Source organism: Passer domesticus, chromosome 16 (assembly GCF_036417665.1).
Source record: "Passer domesticus isolate bPasDom1 chromosome 16, bPasDom1.hap1, whole genome shotgun sequence".
Classification (NCBI taxonomy): Eukaryota; Metazoa; Chordata; class Aves; order Passeriformes; family Passeridae; genus Passer; species Passer domesticus.
This window is the reverse complement of record NC_087489.1, coordinates 8753960-8770206: the sequence shown is the minus strand read 5'-3', so window position 1 is coordinate 8770206 and position 16247 is coordinate 8753960. Positions and strand designations below refer to the sequence as shown.

The window sequence follows — 16247 nt, the reverse complement described above, 5'->3', positions numbered from 1 at the left end:
CCCCAGCAGCCCCACGGCTGCCACCTCCCCCCAGCACATGGAGAAGCACAGCAGGGGCACACCAGAGCTTCGTCTGCACCCTGGCACGGCTCTTTGTGAGGATGGGCGAGGAGCAGAGCGGGTGTCAGCCCCCAAGGAGCAAAGTGGCCCGCAAATCCCGCCGGTTCCTCAGGAGATGCTGCTGGAAGCTCGGCCACACCTTTGTGCTGAAGTTGCCGGGCCAGAGATGCAGCAGCTGCCGCGTGTGAGCTGCTGCTCATGTGACAGAGGCTCCGAGTACCAAAAGCACCTAATTAGGAACCTCTCCGACTCCCCCTCGGATCTGTGCCTCTGTGTGCAGCGAGCGCAGCCCAGGGGTGAGTTTGGCATCCCTGAAAGCATCATTAACACTTCGCTCCTCACATTCCTGACTAGAGGAGGAGAGAGTGACAGCCCTAAAAGTGACGATAATGAATCCCCAGGCGGTGCACGGGGCCCATCAGCGCTGGATTTGTCAGTAATTTATGAAGGGAGCAGGAATAAAAGGGTATTTTTAATTTTTCAAGTTGAGCTTCCTAAATAAAACACAAATCCAAGATACACTTGTCAGAATTGCTGTCTTTCCTGCAATTAAATTACTAATCCTAAAGATAAATGGTCTAAAACATTACCAGCCACAGTGCAAGCCATGGGGGCAAGGGGTGAAGGGAGCTTCCTCTCTCTGTGCCTGCTCCTGGCCATGGCAGTGGCTGTGCAGGAGCAGAAATCTCTGCCCAGAGCCACGGGCTCACTTTTCTGAGACAAGGTGGCCCCAAAACCCCCTGAGTGATGCTCTGGGCACCAGCCCCTCCTGCTGCATCTCTCCCTACCACAGCCCCTGGTCCCTCCATGTGCTGCTTCTGCAGCCCCAGGAGATGGCATAGAAAGAGTTTTTCAGAGACAGCCCAGCCCCACGTACAGGGAAGGAGCCCAAATTGATGAGCTGAACCCCCTGGACCCACCAAGTCCTAGCACGAATTCTAGAAGCTTTATAACAATGGTGGGAGACCCCATGAGCAGCCAGGCAGCACAGGGAAGGCAGCTCCATTCCCCCTGCTGGGATCCAGTCACTGCTGGGGCTGGTTTCATCTCCTCACGGGATTTTGGGGTCTCATTTGAGCCCCCAGCAGGTGTGGGGATGCCCTGGGAGCTGCAGGCAGCGCTCCCAGCAGTGCAGCAGGGCCAGGATCAGCACTGGGATCGGGGTAGGGGACAGCACGGGGTCAGCCATGGGGGACAGGGAGAAAAGCAGCCTCAGGTGGAGCACTGGAAATGAGAGGGATCTCGATGATTCAGCGAAGAAAAGGACTTTAAAAGCTCACAAAGCCAGCAGGAGGCAGCTGCTCCCGCTTCCTGCCCACCCAGTGCTCGCTCTGCTGCTGCTGGGAGTTATTCTGCAGCTGGGGGGGTGAGGGCCCCCCCGGACTGCCACCCCCACAAACCTCTTGAGCCCTTTCCAGTGACCCTCAGAACTCTGTTTTTCATGTGCTTCTTGCCATGGAGGAGGATGGGAGGGGTTCTTGCCATTCATCCAAGTTCTGCCTAATGTGAGCTGGTTTGCTTTTCCCCCTTCTCTCAAGTTTGTTCCTCAGGAGGGAATTTTAATTTTAGAGGCAGCAGTGCTTCTGCAAGGTGAAGGAAGCAATTGCTGAGCTCTGAGGAGCAGGCAATGGAGGCTCCAGGTGGGAGGCAGGGAAAGGCAAACGAATCCCTCCCATGACTCCCGTGGATCCCGGGATGCACCCCCAGGTGTGTGTCTGTGCTGGGATGAGGCCGGGGGAAGAACATGCCTTTGTGCTGTGTCAAATTGTGCTCCAGAAGCGCATTTTGCTCCTGCAGTGAAGTTTTCATCGCTGTGATAGCAGCAGAGGGATCACTGGGAGGAGCCGGGAAGCAGCCGGGGCTGCCTTCACCAAAAACTGCCGAAGGAGCCATCGGGAAAACTTTCCCTGCGAGGTGAAACGCTGCAGAGCCAGGGCCGACACCCTGGGTGTGTGCCCGGTGTGGCCCTCTGCCATGGGCACACCTGGCCCCGAGAGAACCGCGGGCTCCATGGGGGTGCCCAGGTGCCAGGAACACCACCCGGAGCAATGGGGGAGTGGGGGGCTTGGCCGGGGGGTCCTGCCGCACCCCCAGGCACCCCGTCACACACAGAGAGAGGGTCTGTCATGAGTGCACACTCACGAACCCACACTCACCTCCCACCCCCAGGCACCCCGTCACACACAGAGGGTCTGTTTTGAGAGCCCACTCACGAACTCACACTCACCTCACACCCCTCCCACCCCCCAGCTCCCCCTCACCTCTTCAGCCCCCAAACCCACCACACACGGAGAAACGCCCCTGCACACATTCGTGCCCTCTTGCACACCCACCCTGCACGCCCCTCGCACCCCACAGCCCCCCAAAAACTCTCCCCCTCCCTCACCCCCGCACCCCCGGACTCGCATGCCCGTGAACCCCCAGTGTCCCCCCGCCGGACTCTCCCCCTCCCGTGCTCCCCCAGACTGTCACCCCCGCGGGTCCCCCGGCCCGTGCCGTGTCCCCCCGCTCTCCCCCCGTTCAGCACCGCGGACAGATCCCGTCCCCGCTCCCATCACGTGGCTGCCCGCCCCTATATAGCGCGGGGCGCGGAGCGGCGCGTCCTGCGGGAGGCGCGGAGCCAGCGGAGCGCCGAGAGCGGTGAGGCGCGCACGGGCACCGGGACGGCCACCGCCACCCCCGAGAGCCCCGGCACAGGGAGGGGACCCCGGGCCTGGGGGTGTCTGGTCCCGGGGAGAGGAGGGTCCTGTCCCGGGATAGGGGGGTGTCCCCTCGCTGGGGGTCCCAGGTCCTGGAGGGTCCCGTGCCCTGCCGTGCCGAGCCGAGGGTGTCTCATGCCCGGGGGGGTGTCCCTTCCCGGGAGAAGGGGTGTCGCGCTCCCAGCCCGCGGGGTGTCCCATCCCCAGAAGGGTCCTGTCTCAGGGACGGGGGGGGATTCCCATCGGCGGGGGTGGGGATACCGTCCCGGGGGGCTTCATCTCCAGGGAATTTCATCCCTGGGGAGGGGGTCGCCAACGGGGTGCAGCCCCTCGAGTGACCCCTGACCGCAGCCGGGGGATGTGGGGGTCCGGGGTGGGGGGGGGCTGCTCTTGCAGGCTCTGGCCCCGGAGTGGCTGCGATGCGGGTCAGGATGATTTCAGCCGCCTCCGTCCTCGTCCTGCTCTTCCTGCCCTCGGAGACCTGCTCCCCGCTGCAGTGGCCCCGCGGTCCGTCCCGCAGGCTGACTCTGGCCCCCCAACTCACCTGGGAGCCCTGGATGGGAGCCCCGAGAGCCCCGGTCCCCGCCGCCGAGCCCCTGCCCCAAAGACTGTGCCTGTTCCACGGGGCAGAGCTCGCCCCGGCCCCCCGAGCCCGGCGGGCGCTGCAGACCGGCAAGAGGCGGGACGGAAAACCCAACTCGTTGGATCTCACCTTCCACCTCCTGCGCGAGTTCCTGGAAATGTCCCGGGAGGAAAGACTGGCCCAGAAGGCGCTCAGCAATAAGCTCTTGCTGCAGAGTATAGGGAAATGAGGGAGGGTCGTCGGAGGTGGGGGAATGAAGGAGACCGACCCCGTAACGAGACACCACGGCAGAGCGGAGACCGGGGGGGATGCTGTGGGCTGCAGCCGTGCCCAGGGAGTCCCCACCTTGCCTGGCAGTGTTCCTGTCACTGCGTCCCGCGTGTCACTGTTGTGCATTAAAGTCACAGTCGTACCTGCCCTGCTGCTGTGCTTTTATGCTTTCCCACGCTCATAAACCTGTGGACCCAAACCAGGTCTCCCCAAAACCACTGGAGCAATCCCAGGCGTTTCCTTGGGTGAAAAAAACATCTTCATAAAGAGCTCTGAATGGTGCAGGCAGTGCCACCCCGGCTGGAAGCTGCACCCGGAGACCCGGCCAGGGCTTCTCCAGTATCCCTGCGAATGGCTCCAAACGCTGCTGCTCCCCAGCTTCACAGCAAGTCTGCACCTTTTTGTGTCACAGCTGGGGATTTGGGACAAGGCTTAGTGACACCTGAGCTTGGCGGTTCTTGGAGGAAGGTGAGCATCTGTGTAAAAAACATTGGCAGCAAGAGCATTGCAGCCCCCCCAGAGGCCCCGTCCCTCCCCAGGCTGTGTCCTCTCTGGGGCACGGAGCCCCCCCTCAGCTCAATCCCCTCCTGCAATCACAGCCCCGAGCTCGGAGCAGCCATTCCCACCCCAAGCTGTGCACAGTGCACTGCCAGGCTTGCCGGGGCTGAACTAGGTTTGGGAAGGCTCTCAGGCACTGACAGCTGTGGTGGAAGGAGGAAAATTGTCCCAGGGCCCTGCACTCTGCAGACCAGGGAAGGAGCCAGCATCCTTCCCCCGGGCCAGCTCGGCCATCCCAGCCTAGGGTGATTGCGGTGGGCACAGGGCTGGACAGGACCTCTGGCACCCTGGAGACATCAGAGAGGGGACAGTGAGGGAGCAGACTTGTGGGGCTGGGACAGAAATCACAGTAAAGATCAGACTGTGCTAAGGAGGCAGGGAAGTGGTGAGGAGCACGTGCCCGAGTTGAGCAGCTTGGTCTCAGCTTTGAACCCAGCCTGGCCTGACCCTGCACTCCACTCCTGCCTCTCCGGAGGGGCTGCTCGGCCCCAGCAGCTTTTGGTGTTGCCAGGGCAACATGGGTGACAGGCAGGGACACCTCCCTCTACATCAGGCTGCTTAAAGCCCTGTCCAACCTGCCAACCCAGGTTAAAACACAATTTAGTGCGCGCCTCCATCAAAATGGAACTCACCTTTCCAAAATGAACAACCCCAGGGTCAGAACAGCTGCTGGTGGCACCTGCAGCAGGCACAGCCCCACAGTCACCACAGCCTTGGGGGCAGGACAGATTTGTGCTGCCTTGGTCCCCACCTTGGCTTGGGTCAGTCTCGGAGCTCCTTCAGCACATCTCCCACTCATCTTTGTTCTCTTCACCAGCAACAGCAGGAGCAAACCCAGTGTCAATAACCTGAGTTTCTCCAGAAAAGGGTATTTTTACTGCAGACACAGCCCCTGTTGCCTCCCTCAGCCCTGTGTACAATTCCCTCCCCACCAACAACTCTAACCTGCATTTACACCCCAAATACCTGCCAGGGTCCAGCATCACATGAAGATCTTTGGACTTTAAGGCTCAAAACCAGCCCAGACCCCACAGTGGGTGCAGGAGGGATACAGGGGACTGGCTACAGTTCCTGCCCCAGAGACCCTGCACCCAGTGCCCATCCCAGGGCTGGGTGACCTCTCCCACTTCCCAGCCAGCCCCACCCTGTCCCACAGCCTCTCCCTCCTGTGCTGAGTTCCAGCATGCAAATAAAGAAAGAAAAATCCGATGGGCATTTCTGCATTGAAAACATTTATTTTACAACAGTGGTTTCCGATAACTTAGCAATCTTTATTTTAGTTTATATTCGGACATACAAGACACAAATTACCATGCTAAAACAGAAAATAATTCCTTCTGCCGTCGCCGCGGGTATGTACAGGAGCTCAGTAGTATCGAGTGTTACAATCCACGAAGTTCAGACAGCCACGTCTACTTACAGACAACTCAAAGTATGGTCCTTTAGTAACATAACAAAATAGATATATGTCTATATTATAATTGCTTCTCAGATGCATTTATACTTCGATTGTGGTGGGTTTGGTTTGGGGTTTTTTTTACTATTTTTTTCTTTTTTTAAAGATGGGCTCCCTCTATCCCCCACCCCCGCCCGAGTTGAAGTGCAGTGCAAATGCAGGCGCGTCTCTCCCGGCATCCTCAGCTCCCTCTGGCTCCATAAAGGGGCCAGGAAACCAAACCCCAAGAGGAATTACACAGTTCAGGGCCTTTCTCACATGCAAAATGAACATAAACTGCCTGGGATGTCAGCAGTGACAGCAACTGACCCATCCACACCCTGCCCCAGCAAGGCAGGCAACGGTGGGATGAGAGGGAGGAAGGAATGACAGCAATCAGCTCAGCATCCAGCACAGAAACAGCACGTTTGGAACTGGCAAACTTGGAGTTCATCAGCCGTGATGGTCACAAACAGAACTTCAGCGGTGCCAGCAGTACAAATCTCCCAGAATTGCCCCATTTCTGCCGTGAAGCAGGAACCCCTGGTGTGCTGCGTGGCAGGAACAGCCCCTGGCAGGAACAGCCTGAGGAGGAGGGTGGTGGTGACTTCATCCAGCATGGCTAGAGGGGACGTGGTGGGACTCACATGTGCATCAGCCACAACCATTGTGCCTTCACATGGATCACTGCCAGCTTCAGGTGTAGGAGTTTCAGTAACTCCAAGTCCTTAGGAACCACCCTGCCAGAGGAGGGACAGCGCCCAGCCGTGCAAAGCCCATGCTGCTCGTGTGGGAACTCCCCGAGCAGGGTGTGGGGAGCAGGAGATGCTTCTCCTGCTCCTAGGACCCATTTATTTATACAACAGGCTCCTTCATCATGTCCTCACCAGTCCCTCAACCCCACAGGTGGGGTTTGGGTTTTCCTGCAGCTGAGAGCAAAGAAGCACAAATTTGTGGCCACATAAAACTCATACCTTCCCCCTGTCTGGCTGAGTTCAGAGCACTACTTGGAGCCAAATCTCACGTTTTTACCACCAAAGAAAAACCCAAGGTGCACACCTGTTGTATAAATATATACATATGTGCATATATACATACATACACACACGTGATGCTGCAGCCCACGCCCTCAGCACGGGGTGGACCTTGCTCTGTGAGCTCACCCAGCCCCGCTCTGGGGAGTCCAACGTGGTGAAAGCTAGGGAAAAAACCCAAATCCGTGTGTTCTATCACAGCTTCAGTGATGAGCACATTAACCACATCTAAACACCCCACGTGCCAGCTGCACAAGTTCCAGTCACTCCAGAGCTGCCTCTGTGCCCTCTGCCAGCTCTCCCTTCTCTCCTCCTAAGGACAGCTGGAGCAGGCAGAGCTCTGTTCCAGCCAGAGGAGCTGGGACAAGGGGCAGCTCATGGAATTCAAGTAGATTGTTAAATTTTTGGAATGGTTTGACAAGCAACCGCTCACAGACTGCAAGAGAACACCCACAGGGCTCGGAGAGGGAGCAGAGAAGACAACGGCACTCGGGAATGAACAGCCAGTTTATATAAGAGCTTCCTCTATACATATACATACATATATATATATAACCACCAGAAATTCCCAGCATCTATCCTTTTAACACCAAAATGAACTGTGCATGTAACATTGGCATAATGAAAGTTCATCTTCCAGATTTCTGGCATTTGGCTTGTGCAAACATCAGACAGCCAGCTTCCCTCCCGCGGCTTCTCCTCGTAAAGGAAGTGTCTTCTTGGAAGAACACAGGAATTGCAGTCTTGCTGAGTCCCAGACAGTCCCAGAAAGCCTCCAAAGGCAGCTCGTGGAGGGGACCATGGATCTTGCGGGAGCTGAACACTGACAAATTTCCTGCCACCTGGTGAGCTACTGGCTACGATTCTTTCGAGAGATTTTAAGCAGCTGTTGGTGCAATGAGACACTACAAACTAGATGATCTCCACTAGAATACAGAGAAGCAGCACCAGATGCTGAAGCATGTGAAGTTTATATCGACCTGACACTACAAACTATAACTGGGGGGTTACGGTTCAGTGCTCCAAGATTAATGCATTCAAACACCATTCGGAATTACTGACACGAGGTGGGGGCTGCAAACTGCCCCGACCACCCTGCCAGAGTGACCTGTTAAACATGATGCCAAGATACAGGCGCACCGGGTACAAAAAACCTGCAGCATAAATTTCCTACATTATCCAGAACTTGGCAAAATACCAAAGGGCACCAGAGGAAGGGCATGAAGTCGTTGAGAGAAGCAGGTGCCTCTCTCAAGGAGTGTGTGGTACAAATGCTCTGGAACAGCCCCTCAGAGTGCACAGGTGTCCCTCCACACCACTAAACTGCCTCACAGATGGGACAGGAATAGTTTTTCTGTCAGGCTCCTGCCCTGGTTACACCTGTGTGAGGTGTTTCCAGGCTGACAGGAAGGGTTTGGAGAGCAGCACTCCCCCGACCACAGCCCTGCTGCAGGACTGGGTGTTTCTGTGCCATGCCCAAGCCCTCCTCCTCAGTTCTGCCCCTCCACACCTCCAAGAGGATCCCACTTTAGGAACACTAGGAGTGCTAATATCTAAAGCAGTTTTAAAAGACTACAAATCTAAAAAGAAGACTAAAAAAGGAACATGGCTCTAAAACATCACTGCATGGGACCAGCAAAAACTGACACCCTATGGGATGCCACTGAGGTCTTACATAAATTTATATACAGATAAATATTTAAGGATTTCCTACAAATATCACTAACAAAATGAGACTGGCATTTAAGGGGTGCAATGCCCCTTCAGTACAGTGCGTTTAGGATGTTGCCATCCCTAGGGAGGATGGGCAGGACAGATCCAGCACCTCCTTTTCCAGCAGCTCCATGTGCCAGGAGGGACAGCTGGTGCCTGAGCGCTCTCAGCAGCAGCTTTCCCTCCTCACCCAAGCTAGGAATGGCTCTCCAGGCAACACAGGGACAAATCAGTATCCTGAGCACCAAACTCTCCAGATGGGATTCACCCCAATGGAGCTACAAGTGCTAAGGAGATCAGTACTGGAGAGGTTGGAGGAGCTGGGTGGAGGAGGATGAATGACTGGAATGGAGGACTCAGGCAACTTGTACAAATGATACAACTTTAAAGAAACAAATAAATAAACAAAATCCAAGCTCAAGTTTTAATTCTGGCAAAACACTGGACTGAGATGGACAGTGGTCAGGTTTGATTTTGGAGGGAAACATTCTGCACTAAGCCAGGTCAGGCTGCAGCACTGGGACGCTGCAACTCCCCTTGCCCAAGCTCAGAATTCCTGTCTGAGCTTCTCTGCCAGATTTCAAACCATTATTCCCAATAGAACTTTGCATTTACTAGGATTCTACTTGGCCATTATGAAGTGCAACTCGTGTTAGAGCCCAGGGAACTATTGCACCTTCCCTCCAAGAGGGGAAAAGTGGGCATTAATGTACTTATGTGCCATGACACGGGTTTGGCTTCAAAGAAGGAATGTTTAAATCACTTCCTTACATAGTTCAAGAAAAACTTCACTAATACACAACAGTCCCAAACTCAGAGATTAGGCAGTAACATGGGCAAACTTGAAAAAGCTTCAAAAAACATGAATATTCCTCTAGAATTATGTTTTCCCATCATTCCCTGTAAGTGAGATCTCAGAATGGTCTCCCTTGGAGCATCTAACATCACTCTGGCATGTAACAGACTAATTTCCTGTTCACACACCACCCACAGACAGAACCAACAGGAAAGCAGTCTCTCTCCAAACTCATCCCTTGCTAAGCAAAAATCCAAAACTGCAAACTTATCCTGGATGTCATCTTTCCCCACAGATAACTGTTCTGCCTCTGGTCCTCATGTGCTGCCCACACTTCAGTTCCCTTGTCAGGAGCCTGCAGAGTGACTCCAGGTGTGTCACACACCTCCCTGGAGCCACAACTTCCCACCAGCCTCTCTGCTTCTGTGGAAACAGCCCAAAGAGGTTAAGAAATAAGAGCATTATTCCAAATTAACAGTGGCAACCAGCCCCCAGCACTGGGGGCAAAGGTGCTCTGCAGCAGAGCAACACCCAACAACCATCTCTGTGTTATCCACTGAGATGAACACAGGGACAGGGAATGGAACAGCTCCCAGGGAAGAGCCCCTCCCTCATTCACTGACTTGCTCTGATCAGCCACACTCATTTACAAAGCCAAAAAACCTCATTACCTTTTTTTTTTTCTTTTTTACCAAGAACACAATTTGCAGATACAGGCAATTTTAACCAGTGAATGAGAGGACAAAGCCTGCACATGCCCCATCATATTCCAGAGTGCAATTCTACACCAAGAACAGGCTTCAGGCAAAATCTACAGGGACAGGCAAAATGATATTTGGTTTAAGCCTAAAAATGGCTTTTTGTTCCAAGGGGTCAAAGAAAGACATTAACTAAATAAGGACCTCAAGCCAAATCATATACAAATGTCCCCAAGGCCATCCAAGCCAGGAGAAATTAAACGTATCTTGCACTAAACCACCACATTTCAGGTCTGTAAGGACTATGGGCAAAGAAGAAATGATTTAAGGAGTGTGCTGCTGAAATTGAGCCATTAATTAAAAGTAACAGATTTTTGTGGGAATTTTGGGGGCTGGATATGTTACTAAAATCATGCTGATCTGCAGCAAGCTCCCATGCAGGCAAATATGTGCTTGTACCAACAGCCACAGCAAAGTCTGGGTGTGCAAACATCCTCACTGAGCACTGAGACCTTGGGGAGAACATGTTCTCCTACCCAGCACGTTTAACATGGTTTCATGGCAGATTTCACGTTGCTCATGCAAAGACAGCAGGAAAATATATTCAGAAGAGTTCTCTGGGTCCCTGCCCTTTCCTGGCAGCCTTTGTGCAGACCAGTGCATCTTTATCTGGCTTCAAAGCACCACCTGGAGCTTTGAGGGAGCAACAGACACGGGGGGAAGGTGCCAACAGCCCTCCACAGAAAGAAGGGAAAGCAGATCAGGGGGATGGGGGTACAAGGGACAGCAGAGGATTGTGATATAAAACCGTAATGATTAAAATTGATGAGGCCGTAATTACCACTGTTAAGTGCCAAGGGTGGGTTCTCTGGGGCTGTTCTAGATCTGACTCTGGATCACCTAAAGCAGGACTATTGACAACAAAACACGCCAGTAATTCAGCAGCTGCCTAAAATGCCTTTTCAACAGTTAAACCTCAGTAAACCACAGTTTCTAGAACAGAATTCAGACTTGATTTGGTTTCAAAATAGTACAGGAAACCTTTCAGTGGTTTCCACATAGTTGTTCCAAAGAAAAGAGAAACACTGGTGTAAACAAATCTAAATGCAAGACAATGTGCAAATTATACAATATAAACACAAAGAAAGGTGGTTTGTTCTTTAAAAGCCATTTAAGTACTCCACAAAGATGTTCATTAAATTAAAGGGTTAGTGTATTATAAAAGCTTTAAAAAAAGACATGTAATACCCCATTTGCCTTTTAAAGTCTCAAATTATTTGAACAAATTTTTAAACATCAATTGTTTTCAAACATTTCTGCTGTTGCCTACTGTCTGCATTTTACCATTTGCTCAGTGAGAGCCAGTTAACCAGTTTCACTTTAAGATTCTCATGCATTCAGAAACAAAGCTGCACTATTTGGTCTTTAGCATTACAGGAAAACAACTGAACTCAAATCAAAACAGAATTGTGCTTGGAGTTAAATCCCACTGCCACCACCACAGGAGCCCATTCCCAGTTGGTTTTGGTTCCATTGTCACTGGAGATCGCCTCATACACCACGAGCTGTTCCATTTACTGTTCAAAGATTGGCAACTCTCCCTTTTTATTTTTCAAGGTAGATTTATTTAAGCTGAAAACCAGCATTAGAGAGGACTCCAGCTCTGCAGGACTGGCATTTTTTGGTTCTTGGCTTTGTAAACTTGTTTAGATAATAACACAGGAATAGAAGGAGGAATGAAAGAATTGGTTTGTTGCACTCAAATGAAAATCCTCAACTTCTAAAGATCTTCAACAGCTCAGCTGTACAGAAGAACAGTGGCTTCTGTGACACTTATTAAATCTCATTTTTAGGCCAGTACCACTGCTTAAAATGCAGAATGTCTCCATCGCACTGATATTGTGACAACTCAATACATTACACCACAGACATTTAACATAACTCCATACATGCTATAAAAAAACAAAAAACAAAACAGGAGAAAAAAAAAAAAAACAAAAGAAAGGAAACAAATAAGACCGTAGCTAAACTGCTTTAAATACTGCATGCTACAGCACTTCACGTATCGTCGAGATACGACACTGAAAGGTGACAAAAGGCTGAAGGGATTACAAAATATTTTCGGCAGGTTGGAAAGCTGCCCTCTTACTGTGGCAGAATTATTCCCCCTCCCCGTTTCTCTACTTCTAATGTTCATGATTCTAGTGTTGAGTTGGCCATGTATTTTTTTTTTATCCATTCTAATGACAGTGTTTCCTTAACTTAATTAAATCCATCAGTGTGGTAGCTGGGGTGAGAGTCAGCTGTGAGCTGGGTTGTCTCTGTGGCTGATGCTGGCTGTATCACAATAGGTGCGTCTGAGGCCTCTGCAAAGTGAAGACAAAAGGCTTAGCACACCAAGGAACAAACACAGCACTGAATGTCTTGGTAAGCACATCTCCCTACGACCCTCTGATAACCATTTAACATCCTTTAGGAGCGTGATATCAATTCCCTGATTTTCAGTGTGCACACAACAGCATTCACTTCAACTCTACATGTGGAATGTTTATTACCATTTCCTTTTTCCTGTAAAAGCTGCTGATCCTCACCCACTATTCAGCAGCATCCATTAAAAATGTCATCAGAGCATACACAAGGCTCTACAATATTTTAAATTATTGGTTTAATCCTGCAGAAACAGCTTCACAAGCAGTATTAGAGCTACAAGGGTAGCAGTGCCACTTCCTCTACACCTGACACAATTAAAGCTGCCTTGACACCCCCAACCTTTGGGTACAAGAGCCCCTTTCTGCAATCCCACGTGGCTGGTCCAAATGTTACCCCAGGATGTGGAAGGAACACAACGATGGTCACTGACTGCTCTGAAGCTGATCCCAGCTAGGTTCAGTGAAGACCCTCGAGGTGTTTTTAGTTATCTCCGCTATCAGCATCACCCACGTAACTCATGGTACAAACATTCCCCGCTCATCATCCACACCTCAGAACCTGATTTTTTTCTCAACCAGCTCACTGAGCACTCCAGCAGGGACTGATGTTCATCCTAGAGAGCTCACAGCATTTTCACCTACCCCTTTCATCTGACTGCAACTGTGCCTCCAAGTCCTCTGGAGAGACGTAGAATTCCTGCTCTTCGCCTTCGGGAGGTTTCGGTTTACACTTCCCACAGCAACAATTACAGCAGCAGCACAGACAGCAGCAGCAGTAGCAGCCTGTGATGAGCCCACAGAACACAAACAAGGCCTGCAGAGGACAGAAAACACAGAAATAGTCATAACCTGTGTCTACTGTGCCATGACCACAGAGTTTGTGAGACTTGGATACAGAATCCGAGAGCAAAACCACAGCAGACCAGAGACAGAACTTGGTAGCTGCAGCTTTGTACTTTATCACTGAGAAATACTTCAAATTATGTGCAAAAGTGACTATGGCTGTCTACATTTTACACTGAGGTGGACACTGCCAGCCTGGTTTCCTTGAGTAATTTCTACAATTTAAGTTAAGTGGACTATTTTGCTGCATCTGGAAGAAGGTACAGGTCTAATAAGCACATCTGTACTAAAATCCAGGGGTACAACAGTTCAGGACAGGCTGTAACTTGCACAAATAACCCTGGAAATGACTGAGCTGTACCAGCTGATGCACAGGCCATGATGTACCTACAGCAGGGACTTGGAGCAGCCCAAGGCTGTGGGCATGGCTGAGGACTGATGCTCCCAGCATGTGAGCAGGGCAGCTCCATACAAGCCAGGTCTGCCAGGTGCTTATCACAGTGATAATGGGATAAATTAAAGTCCTCCTATAGGTCACTGTGCCATTGTTTTAAAAAAAAAAAAATTACAGCTAGCAAACCAGCATGGTGATATAATTATTGTCTTCCTTAGGGGATCAAGAGATGGAGGCAACGCCGGCAAAGGGTAGAAAAATGGACCCATGCAATGAAATGCAAGATTTTCTGTGAGCTGAAGTTCACAGTCAGGACTGCAAAAGTATTGACCAGATATTATCAGAGAATACACCCCAAATTCTCATCTATTCCAAATCCACTAGAAGAGTCCAAGCTTCAATTAGTAACCCAGGTCTTGCTTATTAGACCTGTATCACTAGAAGTTCCCAGAAAAATATTCCTGAACTCAAGAATCACAACACAGTAAGAGGAGGTTAATTAACCTGGTGTCACAAATTCAGCAATTTTCAAAGGTAAAACCAAGAACAGTTATCAAATGGAGCTCTCTAAGAGTTTCCAATACCAATCCAGAATAACTCCTGTGCCCTTTTATTTACCTTTGCCCACCAGCTGGACAGCACGAAGTATGTGTTCACATTTTCTTCACCAAACTGCTCTGCTACATAGAGCCCCAGAGACCCATACTTATCGTAAATGTTCCGCTTTGTGGCATCGGTCAATATTGCGTGGGCATTATTGATCTCTTTAAATTTTTCTGCTGCCTCTGGATTATCAGGGTTTTTATCAGGATGATATTTCAATGCCAGTTTCCTGCAGAAAGAAAAAAGAGAATAAAACCTGGGGTTTGGGTTCCTGTTTTTTTTATTTTTTTTTTTCTAATTCTGTAGCCCGCCACTCAAGGGAGACTTTCAAGTTGCAACTGTTTTCCTTCATCTGTGATTCAACTTCCCTGATGATTCTTCCTTAGATGATAATAAAAGGCTACAGCAGTGTCTAGCTTAGTTCACAGGACTGACTTCAGACTGTTGGATTTGACCCTCAGAAATCCAATGGAAAAAAATAAGAGACACTGAATAAAAATAGGTTTGGGTTTTTTTATCCTTAGCTCCAGCAATTTCCACCAGTAAGTTTTGCTCCTGCTACAGCAAAGACACACCACAAGTCTAAAGTATAGCAACAAAGAGTAAATAAAAGCAAGTTGCCACAGCTGCTTGAAGAGTGTCTGAACTGCTGCTTCTGCAGTGTCTGAACACAAAAATAGAACACACGATCACTTGTGGTTAATTCACCAATTCCTGTGCAGGAACAAAGTACTTTTCAGTTCAAGCTTTGCTAGAATAGAAAACACTTCTGAGTTTCGAGACATCAGGAAATCACAACGTACCTCCCCTAATCAGGCCAGATCTCTTACAAATAACAAAAAAATCAGATAAAGCATTGATAAATGTGCTACTTCTCACAAGGCCCGGGCTATTTGCAGACATCAGTAGAAATAACTGGCTAAACACCTCCTTACGAAGAGAAAATACGTGCTCCCAAGTAGAAAAATGACACGGAGCCACATGCTGGCAGCTCTCCTGCACCACAAAAGGTACTTGTCCTCCTACAGCAAATGACCACAAAGTCACGTATGTGAGAAAGACAGGAGGAGTCTGCAGACAATTACATGCCAGCTTTGCAGTGGGGAAATGTTTAGACAAACATAAAATGAAGACGTGTGCAAGCACTTGGATGTGCCTGTGAGTATCTCACAGCATTTAAATCCAGCCTGAGTGAGCCCTTGGGACACTCCACGGTGCATGATGCTGCCCCAGTCAATCATGTCCACAGCTGCCACTTGTGCCCCAGCCTCAGTGAGGGCTGAAATAATCACAGGAAGTTTTATAAACCTGGAAAGGGCTTAGTCAGGCTGCGATAATTAAATATTTTTATTTCCCATTTCCTACACGTACACAAACCCCACAGCCCCCAGGCCAGCCAAGGATGTTCAGACTGACCATGACAAAGGAGCAGCAGAGGAAACAAGATGAGCTGAAGGTTCAGGTAAGTGTGGAGCAGCCACATTTCACCCCAGGATCTTGTGGGGTTGTTCCTCCAAAGGAAAAACTCACAGTATTTTCCCCAGGACAGTAAAATTACTTTCCAGCTGCTTGAAGATAAACTATTCCAACTCCCACTTAAGGCTTTTAGGAAGATAAAGCTAATTTTTGAGAATCTGTGGACCTGTTTTTTTTCTAGACTTCACCATGTAGTTGCCATCACGTAACTTTGGAAGGGAAAAAGCTTTGGTAAAAGTTACAGACTAAAGGAAAACAAATTTGACAATGAGTATCCTCATGGAAAGATGATGCTGACCCCTAGTGTAATCCAAACACATTGCCACTGTCACAGCAGCAACTGCCTTTAAGCAGATTTATGGAAAAGGAAGATGTTACAAGACTCTGTTTTTGTAGGTTTTTTTTGGGAAGTTTGAAGCCATTTCACGTGTCCAGCTCTTAAGGAAAGGGATACAGAAAAAAAAATCTTTTAAACTAATAACTCCACAAAAAATAAGAACTTTTGAACAGAATTCCAGGAAAAAGCAATAATTCATGCTCTGTTTTCATCCTTATTTGTATCTTTAATCTCCATCTCCCTGTGCCAGAAGTGGAAATGATGGACAGCAGGGCAGTTCTGCACATCTGTGGTACCCCTAAGACAGATACAAGGCCAC

The 16247-nt window shown here is 50.1% G+C and overlaps 2 protein-coding genes across 4 annotated transcripts in view; one reads left to right on the top strand and one right to left on the bottom strand.

The window, feature by feature from the left end:
• The first annotated feature begins 2604 nt into the window (after window positions 1-2604).
• Window positions 2605-3759, top strand: LOC135282139 (corticoliberin-like). Its single transcript, XM_064391664.1, has 2 exons — window positions 2605-2700; window positions 3156-3759. The coding sequence occupies exon 2, from the start codon at window positions 3179-3181 to the stop codon at window positions 3569-3571; it is 393 nt and encodes a 130-aa protein (XP_064247734.1). The 5' UTR covers window positions 2605-2700; window positions 3156-3178; the 3' UTR covers window positions 3572-3759.
• Window positions 3760-5385: 1626 nt separating this feature from the next.
• Window positions 5386-16247, bottom strand: part of DNAJC5 (DnaJ heat shock protein family (Hsp40) member C5) — a 30992-nt gene continuing 20130 nt past the window's right edge. For all 3 annotated transcript variants that reach the window (XM_064391979.1, XM_064391980.1, XM_064391981.1), the window contains exons 4-6: window positions 14131-14344; window positions 12918-13089; window positions 5386-12212 (exon numbers count right to left, since the gene is read on the bottom strand). In XM_064391979.1, coding sequence (XP_064248049.1) covers window positions 12109-12212; window positions 12918-13089; window positions 14131-14344 — 490 coding nt within the window. In that variant the 3' untranslated portion in view covers window positions 5386-12108. The remainder of the gene's footprint in view (window positions 12213-12917; window positions 13090-14130; window positions 14345-16247) is intronic.